General features: G+C 35.4%; 1 protein-coding gene across 1 annotated transcript; it reads right to left on the bottom strand.

Moving 5' to 3' along the window:
* Positions 1–684: 684 nt before the first annotated feature.
* Positions 685–2,437, bottom strand: PLA-I{BETA]2 (alpha/beta-Hydrolases superfamily protein). The gene has a single exon (XM_079004978.1). It carries the CDS (start codon positions 2,369–2,371, stop codon positions 758–760), a length of 1,614 nt encoding a protein of 537 aa, XP_078861104.1. The 5' UTR covers positions 2,372–2,437; the 3' UTR covers positions 685–757.
* Positions 2,438–10,802: the final 8,365 nt, after the last annotated feature.

The raw sequence follows: 10,802 nt of genomic DNA, 5'->3' as shown, positions 1-10,802 counted from the left end.
AATTTACCCATTATCAACTATAATTAGAAAGGTAGGGAGCAACATTGCATATCACCACTAATATGATGGTCTCTTGGCATTAGTTGGACAACCTTAAATGGAGGTTTAAAAACCTCTACAAGGTATAAATCTCTTGATTGATGAAATAAACACCAAAAATAAGATTAACGACTTTGATAATTTTTCAACATATTGGACCCAAAAATAACATTTATGTTGCTCATCTCAAAAACCAATTCAAGAAAAAAATTTGGATCGATTTTAAACCCTAGATTTTTATGTATCTTGGTGGCTTTGTGTGTGCAGAAATAAGACGGAGAAGAAAAATGAAACAACTATTTCTCCTTTCCCACTATCACTTGGTTTTTGTAGTTAAAGAAACGTGAGTGTAAACCCTTTTCTAATCTTTACAGCGTAAACAATGAATCACCTAACCAACATACTCGTTCCTTTTAAGTCCATGCCTGAAATATCAAAGAACTTTCACTTTTAGTAATATCCTTCATGTATACTAATGGATAGTAAGATTTAATTGAAGTAAAGCGATTACACCTTATGTAACATAGAAAATTAATTTGCTTCTTATATAGTAATACATAAAAAGTCACAAAATTTAGACCTGGTATGGATCATTGATTTTATCATACCAACTACTATCAGTTATGGTTCTATACTAAAAGAATATACACACAAGAAGAATATTTCATACTCCTTGAAAAAACAAATTACATTACATGTAAAAAACTATTTAATGGTGTTATTGAGATGGACTCGGCAAACAAGTCGACATTTGTATATCTCTTTCAAGATTTAACTTTAGACCTTGTGCCTTGCTTGTATACAACTTCTTCATATTTGTGTTTTGTTCAAGAACCAATTTCGCCAAGCTTCTCTTTGCATTTGCCCTAAACGGACAATTCGATGCCAAAAAACCATCCACCAAGTGCAAATATGCTTCCAAGTCATGACAACATGCCACATCAGCATCTGGTTTCAAGTAAGGAGATTTTTTGGTGTCAACTCTGAGTTCTGTCCCAACATGTGCATATGCCCATGGCATGTTGTTATCAAGCATGTTCAACACCTTGTTAGCAACACATGACTCTCTTAGCTTTTTATCTAGCTCTTCACTTACAAACATTCCCGGGACACGGGTGATGAGATCTTGAGAGTTCACAATTCGTAGCACTTTCACGTTTTTGGAACTCAAACGTTTTGCAAAGCCACGGTTTCCAACACGAGGGCCTCCAAAGCTGTAGACAGCTATTGGTGGCACGTCTTTCACATGAGTGCTTAAGTCATCGGCCACCAATAGTGCTAAAGCTGCACCAAGACTATGACCTGTCACCGTAATACTAAGGGTTTCACCTTTATATAACTCTATCAATCTTTTAATTTCTTCGACTACTGAGTCAGCAAGACTAGGAACATGGGCGCCAGTAGTTTTATGCAGGCTTAAAAACCCGCATTCGACTTTTGGTTGCCCGTAACTAGGGTTTTTTTCTCCAGGTACTTGAACGAGTAGGTCCCGCATGTTTTCAACCCATTCAAGACACGTGGCAGTCCCACGAAGAGATATCACTATATCCCTCCTTCCCATACGTGATATCTCTCTTTGATCATCACAAACTGCCACGTAACCAATACAACTACTCCGCTGACTCATCCAATCAAGCCCTGGTGCCAGCTTGTCCACCCACTTCGGCAACCCAACAGACGAGGTTGCGTAAAGATTCTTGGTGACTCGGTAAGACTTGTCAGGCAAAGCCACGTGGCGTGGGGATGGAGATTCGTCTGCTGACATGGCGGGATCAGAATGAAAACAATGGTAAGCAGCTTGAATAAACTCGCCGTATCGGATCATCTCTCGCCGGAGATTTTCATCAAGCGGGTCAAGTAAACCGGACCAGTTATTGCTCCCGTGATACTCCCTCCACCGGGAAGCTAAACTATTCCGGGGAGAATACTCAATACCGTTTTTAGACAACAGCCGCCGCAAGCGGTTGAGATGCCGCGGAGACATCTCCTCCGCCACTTTGTTTTCCGGCCAAATCTGACTCAGATTCAGCCCTCCCAAGAGACCTTTTCCTCTATTATCCAACGCCCCATTATCAGAAATCTCCTCCTGAACCACTTCCGGCTCGTTTAGAATCACCTTAGGTTCTGTACCCAGCAGTTTGTCAAGATTAGAGAGGTGTTGCCGGGTTGAACTGGTTGTCGACACGGTGGTGGTTTTCATCATGCTCTTTGTAGAACAACCTCTTGCTGAAGTGTTCAACAGTGATCCATAATTGAAGCCACCGGTAGTGGAGCTTCTCGGCTGAAACATGTTAAAATTGTTCGCCGGAAGAGTTGCTCCGATCTGCATCATGTTTAGTGGAGGCTTTAAAGTTTAGAGAGAGAAAAGTCAATAGTGAGATCTAGGAACGAGGTAGAAATTGGGAGACGGAGGAAATTGATGAGGTATATATAAAGACCGAAGGGGCAAAATTGTAATTTTAAAATCTTTCTAAAAGTTTGACTGTAACCTCCATCTACTCGGAGACGGGGAATACTGCAAATAAAATAAGTCTGATCACACGTAAAAATATATATGTAATTATAATTACTATCTGATAGAGAATAATTTTTAATAGATATCAATGATATTGGTTATAATAAGTTTATAATTGAATAAAGGCCTAATTAACAACAATATAGTTGAAATTTTCGTAATATAATTCTTTATTTATTGACCAACTTATTTATATGATTGTAAACGTTAAATATTGACTCTTAATATCGATTTAAAAACATACGATTTATCCTTTATATTCAACATTCCAATCCAATTTTTTATTAATAAGGTTAATGTCATAAAATAATAATCAATAGATTTAATTTTCTTTAGACTTTGTTCATATTCGTTGTACTTGAATCGACGGACCTAAAAACAATTATCAAAGGTGACATCCAACATAACAAACTTTGTTTACTTTATGTCTATATGATGCTAACTTGGACCTACTATTACATCAAATACGACAAAATTATCCCGTTGAATCACTCCAATTGTATGATGAAATGCCAAAAAAAGTTTATTGTAGGATACAATTAAAAGACATCAAAGATCAAACCGAATACTATTGTTTGTCATTTTAAGACATTAACCCTAAGGTTGAAGGGAGTCGCACGGGGAGCGAGGCGGGTTGGCTGTAGTGACACTCCAATACTGAGAGGTACACCACCCCCACTTTCCCAACACTGAAAAAGAGTGTCTTGGGTGAGTTCAGTAAACCACTTGAGGTCGGAAAAGAAGAAGACAGGTTGGGAGGGAATCGGTTTGAGTGGGTTTAGTGGGAGCACTGTTCCATCCATTTTGGGAAAGGTGGCTTCAACGGTTTCAGAAGATTCAACAGACTCCCTTCATCCTAACAGTAAAAGACAACCTAATAAGTTTGTTATCATCAAAAGCTAACACAAAGGCTTAGTAAAAACAAATGTATATGAAATCATTAGTTTTAGTTAAAGGTAATACAATATAAATTTTTGATAAAATTATAAGTAATTTTTTCTATAGTTCTTGTAAACGGGTTTTGTTTTGGAATATGTAACAAGGTGTGAATATTGTTTTAACAGTTTACATGATTCTAAAACAATAGGATGACGTCTAAATGTTATGTCATATCAACATGGTATGAAAAGAAGGTAAATTGGTCAAGAAGTTGTTAAAAACTTTAAATGGTGTAAACAAACAGAAAAAAATTTGAAATTTCTCTACCAATTCTGATTTATGAAAACGTACCCAATTGTCAACATTGGTCTTTGTATAGTTTAAACAAAAGACTGTAGAAAACAAAGATGTTAAAAGCCTAAAAGCTCATTTATGGAATCCATCATTTCCATGAAAATGTTTTAAAAAAGTTGATGCAAACTGTTGAACCTAATGGGGCCAAGTGTCCATGAAAAAGAAGTTCGTAAATTATTCACAAAATAGCAGAAACTAATGAAGAGGGCTAAATTTGACAAAACTGATATATAGAAGGGTGAAATTAAAAAGAAACGAAAGTTTGGTGGATAAAGAATTAAAGACCGAATTAAAGAGCCAAATGCCAAATTGACAGAATTATATAATATAAAGTTTGAAGGGGAAAGAGTAGCTTGGCTGGAATTGACCAAATATTAGTCTAAGGCTCTAAGCCGGAAAATTATACAGCAGACGTAATAACGTTTGACTATTTGACTTTTCATGCATAAAGGGGCTTAAAGAAATAAAAAGAAAAAGGAGGGTAAAATGTCGGCAAGTCTGATAAAGTTTATTGGTTATAGAGTAAATTAAGAAAATAGTCCTTATACTTGGCCAAAAATTATCATTTCAGTCCAAAAGTAAAACATAGTCCTTATGCTGCCAAAGACCAAAAGGTTCTAGGATATGCAGCCACATAGACTTCTTGAATATATCACATCCGATGCTAATCTTGTGCTTGATGTTCAAAGATGTCTTGTAGAAATAACATTGTTTAAACACATATAATCAATCAACTAGACATTTGTTAAAAATATTAAAAAGTTGAATAAAGATTATTTACATAACGATAAAGAGTGAATTATATGGATAGTCACTATGAAATAAATTTTGGGATACAATAGAATAAAAAGTGAATTATACGAATAGTCCTTGTGGTTTGGAGTAATATATGCGTTTGGTCATATTTTTTTTATAACACAGACGGTTTTTAGCTGCGTGTTTTATGTTTGACCTATATTAAATGATCATTCTACGCTTATATAGTTATTTAAACATTTTTTTTTGTCATTTTAACTATATTATTATTTAATAAAATAAAAAATTATATAACCAGAAAGACCCACAACCCCACACTTTTATCTTGATCTCATATCTTTCCTTTCCCCGAACATCAATTTCTCTCGCCAGGAAGCCTTAACCTCTCCTTCATCCGCCCTCTCCATGCAAAACCCAAGCCTCTAGCCGACATTTAGTTTTCCCTCTTCGGAAAGACCACCACATCTCCTTTATCTGCCATATACCTATAAAATCCAAACCCTAACCTACATCTAGCTCTTCTTGTTGACATATGACTAGAGCTGTCTTTTGTCTCCCTTTCCTATTGTCTTCTTGTTCACTTACCACTATGTTGCTGCTGCCTCAAACATGCTCTTTCTCTATCTTATGCTCACTCTCAAATCAAGGGTAAGCCTTTAAGGCCCCCACACAAAATCTTGGGGGTGCGTAGTTAGGGGTATTATTCCTCCTATATTTGTTTTGGTTAGGGTGAGCATGTGTCTCATTGGGTCGGTTTTGGGGTAAAACCGATCCCAACCCGCATATTTTAGTTTTTGGAATTTAAAACCCAATGCGTTCTGTTTCTGACTGGGTTCAGTTTCTCGGTTTCCAGGGTTGGTTTCTCGGTTTTTGGATTAACCCATGGGTTCACGTGTTTTGGGTTTAAACCCATTTTTTCAGAAAATGTAAATAAACTAACAAATTAGTTCAATTTTTTTTCAAGCCATTTAAAACAACCAAAAACACTAAATTCAATCACATAGTTCAAAGAAATATTACAACTACCAAGTTTTGAAGCTCATAACCAAAACATGGAAATCAAAGTCACATAACAATAGTTGGATTGGGTTGGGTTGTGTCGGTTAGGGTCGGGTTCAAATCGCTTTCAAAACCATTGGTTTGGGTCGGTTTTAATGGGTTGGTTTTGACAGTGCAAACCCGTCGCAAACCGAAAAAATAGGTTTTTAAAAATTTAAACACACACCTGACAGTTTGGGTTCGATTTCGGTTTCCCAGTTTCAGTTTTATTGATTTTTGTCGGTTTTTGAGTTTTCAGTTTCGGTTTTGCTCACCCCTAGTTTTGGTCACCGTCTGATCCTCCTAAAATATTAATAATGAGTTTTTGACACTGTAGCACAACAATGTTTTGGCATTTTGCACATTTAGTCACTCATGTTTTTTGTGCTAAATTGGTCCTTAACATTAGTAAATACCGGCTAATTACACCCTTATTCACCTGGTAAATGGAGTGACATTACATTAATAAGATTTCTTATCTTACCTCATCCACGTATGAAATCGAAGTCAAAATAATCACATTTATTCAAACATCATTACACTATTCTTCTTCGTTCTTCATTTTTCTCATTTCTTAGTGACCAAGAATGAAAAAATCTAGGGTTCCAACACATTTTCTCCGATCGAAGTCAGTGATCAGGCAACCAACCGACAGTGTCATCCTCGATGCCAAACCCTAATGGACTCTACCCTGTAGTGGAGCTCAACTTCAAAGGTACATTTCTTCGAAATCCTTTCTTGTGTATGAAATTCACATTTAATGATCATGATTTTTCTGGAATGACATACTCTGAATGTATCACCTTTCTCGAACGGTTCATGCAAGAAAGTATAAAGAAGTTATACTACTGTGAGCCATGTAAGACCTTATTATCTGTGAAAGCTGCTATTGCTAATGATGGAGACTATGCTTCTTTCATTTTTGATGCTTATGGGACCGATTGTATAATTTCCCTTTATTTGGACAATGATGGTTAAGGAATAGAGGACTGGTTTGGCTCTGAGATAGAAAAGGAAGAAGATGGTGATGATTCTCGCGTTGATGGCGGTGAAAATGAAGATGAAATTGAAAACCTTAGAGATGTAGAGGTGGACTTTAATGAAGATGAAGTCACTATGAACAGAACAAAGGGTGATGATTTTTTGTCTGAATTATGTGGTGAAGAGGAAGAAGGAAATGATAACAACATAGGTGATGATGTTGATGGGGTGAAGAGGAGGCAAATATAACTCAACAACATTCGATTTTTAATGGTTCAACTCCATGGAAAAAATAGTACCAATACTTGGTATGAAATTCAAATATCCAACTCATTAAAATCTATGTTACGCAGTTATGCTATTGCCAATGGGTACCAACTTTTCTTTGAAAAAAATGATAGGAAAATATTGTTGGTTAAGTGTTGTAAGGGTGAGTGCACATTTAGGTTGTGATCATCTTGGATGAGTGATGAATCGAGCTTCCAAATTAAGTCTTTAAAGCTAGATCACAAATGTGCAAGGAGCTAAAAGTTAAGGTCCATGGTCACTTATGCTTGGATAATGAGTCATTGTACAAGAGAGTTCTTACTTAGGCAAAAGATGAGTGTTAGAAAACTTAGAACAGATGTGTTAGAAAACTTAGAACAGATGTGTCATAGAAGTTTGGTATTCATGCAAGTGTTGGTTAACGCAAGAGAGCTAAGAAATATGTACTCCAACTAATAGATGGTACCCTAGTTGTGATGGGTTTTATACAAACAATCCTATGTGTACATGCAACCCTAGCATTGGATCTATGTTTTCACTATTAGATACACAACATTATGAACACATAATAAAACCCTAATGCTAGCATATAAGTAATCATATTAACATAAGAATAGGTTTATAATATTACCTTGATTGTTATGTAGCAATAACAATCCCAAATCTCCTTGTATTGACTTTGGAAGGCTTAGAGTCACTAGTGTCACTCCTCTAATGGTTCACAAACACCAAGAGCAAATGGAGAAGGTATAAAGAGAGAGGAGAGGTATTAAATTCGTTCATAAGAAGCCTTAGGAAGGTCTGGACGAAATCATAAGCCAAAGGGGGTTTATATAGGTGTAGAGATAGGGTTTCAGTCCTTATCCTTATCTAGTTGCTTGCTTACCAAGCAACCCATAAGATAAGCCTTGAATCCTTATCATGGTGGAATTCTAAGGTCCTTATCACCTCAAATTCGTCCAACCTATCCCTAGGATAATCCTTACCCTATTTTGTAACTATCACATAATTACAATTCAACCCCTCTAGTTTAATTAGTTACATTTGATCACAAAATTAATTCTTAATTAATTATTGACCAATATTAATTAAACAAATATGATTTCTCCTTTAATATATTATTCTTATAACATATTAATAAATCATAATAACCTCTCTCTCTATTTATTTCTCCAATCAAGTTGCTTTGGTGAAGGCAACCCAAAAGGACCATGCACCATCGGGTCAAGTACATACCAAAATAGTTATGGACTTAGACACTAATCCAACAGTCTCCCACTTGGATAAGTCTAACAACTATTCTGCGTATGACTTCAGATCCTGATCTGCAATCGTAGCTTTCCAAAACCGCTGTCAACTCTGATCCTATCAGATACGCGTGTCCTTAGATAAGGGATCATTTCAAATCATTCTCTTTGTACTATATCTCGATTCCCGATTAATGACGACTGACTTATTGAACAAATCAAATTAGCCCTAGCCCGACCGAGCATTTACGTTTGTCATCACTAAACCATCGAGGGGCCCAAAGATATCGCTTTTATCCTTCTTTGAATAAAAGGAACGGATAAACTTTGATACAATGCTCGCTTGCACTCACTCACCGAATCACACACAATAATATGTTTTATAACAGCAAGTTACTAGTGCGTTTACATATTATCAATGTGCAACCGATTTGCAAGATACAACTCACACATCTCGGTTTCAAGAATATAAGATGTTATCGTCTCACCAATCACTCGTGATACAATCCATGGAGTGATCCAAGTGAGCATGGGTTTAATCTAATGCTCAAATCATATTCATAAGCACTCATGAACGTTGCAGCAACCATTTGCTTATGTCTAATACTCTTTTAGACAATCCACACACCAATTCACGACAGTCTTCATTCATATCTACTTCCAACATATGAATGACTGTGGCCCGTTAGAATAATTCGATTATTCTTAATAAATTCAATTATTCTGGAAGTCAAAACATGCAAATGTGAAACACAAGAATAATACTAATCCCATATGGCCTCAAACCTTTGAGTATAAATAAAACACCTTTTATTTATCACTATATCGATTACTCATTATTTGTCGTTTCGAGTAATCAACTTCGTACTTGAATTACAACACTTGTCCCATGCTCCTAGCATGCACACAATGTTTACCTATGGTTTCTTACTTTGTGAAATAGACCAAATTGAACACATTTCCAATCATTCTCATTTCACAACTCCAAATCCTTTTTCATAAGTGTAAGAATATCAAATTCTTGTTACTTATAAAATATGCTAGATTCTAACATTTTATGTAATTATTATTTCGTAATGTCACTGTACCAAAGTCACAAAGACTATTGCCAATGATATTACAAAGTCTTTTATCGGGGATTGTTACAAGATAATTCCTTAGATATGATGTCTCTCACTCAAAGTACATTCCTTTGAACATCCTTTTGCATAAAGGTTTCTAATCTAGACATAGATTTTCAATATTCCCAACATGGACACGCTTCCATATTTTCCATATGACAACTCATTCTTAATAGAATCTTTTCTATTCATGATACTGTCGGTATTGTCCATCCAATATGGAAACATTTCCATATTTTCCAATACTATACTTCCAACTACTCACAAGCGACCAATCCTCGTCGAACTTTGGATTGTCCTTTGATAGTTGCTTAATTATTTTAGTCAAAACCAATTCTAGTCCCTTTTCCCTCTAAATACGCTCGACATTTGGAAAATTTTAGAATGGTCAAATATCAAAGCATTTGCAATCGATCCTATACTCGAAGCGTATGGGACACGACGCATAATGTTTTATTTGCTATGCTCTCAAAATTCGAATTGTGAAGAGGAATGCCGTAATCAGAATCGAAATTTTAAGAACACACTATGTACCCTTGACTAAATTTATTAACATTTCTCAACCTAATCCTTTATATTTGAAATGAAGCATAATATTCTCTCCTTTAATTATAGCAAAACAACTTTATAACCCTTACGACTTTGCAAGGTATAACTCTTGTTTTCTATAATTAATATTGCTAACTTGCAATACTTTCCATAATAATCATACAATCATAACATTTATGTTCCCACTATCATGATGTTTATTATAAAACATAACACTTATGCTCCCACTAGCTTCGACATGTATTCATAAACATCTTAACTTTCAGAAAAACAATACCTATTGAATTTCTTAAGTTCATGTTTTTAATACTTAATGCTTTGATAATCCTTTATCAAGGCTTCTTGAACTTATACACCTTTGCCTTAGATAGTTCATATGTGTGTGTAAATAATTGCCAAACCTCACAATTCAAATTATGGAAAGGGATACCGTAACCATAATCGAATTCGAGAATGCAATTTTACAATCACTATCTTCTTAAAATCTTTATTAGTGAAAGCATTTCCTCACAATCATTTTCATGAAGGAGGAAATCTTATGACACTTAGATTTAAACGGTGTATGTGTTCCTATCCATGTGAATTTGTTAAAACCAAAGTTTACGACAAATTCAAACTCATATGGACCGAACTTTCTTAATCTTGATTTCTTGCCTTATGGTAGCACAACTGCCCACCATGTCTTCCAAGTAGTTAAGCAGCTCACCCTTTCCTATCAATGTACCTTTCATTGATTAAGGTGCTTTGCCTTTTATGCGTCCAAAATGAGAACTTATAGGACTCACATGCATAATTAACTCGATTGGATTGGCACAGAAACAAAATAATATCATCACGATAAGTTGTAAACCTCAACTCGTGTGCTAGTGATGATCGATAAGGTTTATTTGATTTGTTCTTGAAACCTTTCAAGACCATTAAGACTCCCACTGACTCCTTAACATATAAGATTCTCTTGTCAATAACCATTTGTTGACAAACAAATATTCAAGAGTTAGTGTAGCTTTTATCAAAACACTTCATAAATTGGTCCTAGTTGGTCTTTGTCTTATCCAA

Source organism: Lactuca serriola, chromosome 6 (assembly GCF_051521515.1).
Source record: "Lactuca serriola cultivar US96UC23 chromosome 6, Lser_US96UC23_V15, whole genome shotgun sequence".
Taxonomy (NCBI): domain Eukaryota; kingdom Viridiplantae; phylum Streptophyta; class Magnoliopsida; order Asterales; family Asteraceae; genus Lactuca; species Lactuca serriola.
This window is presented reverse-complemented; position numbering and strand designations above follow the sequence as displayed.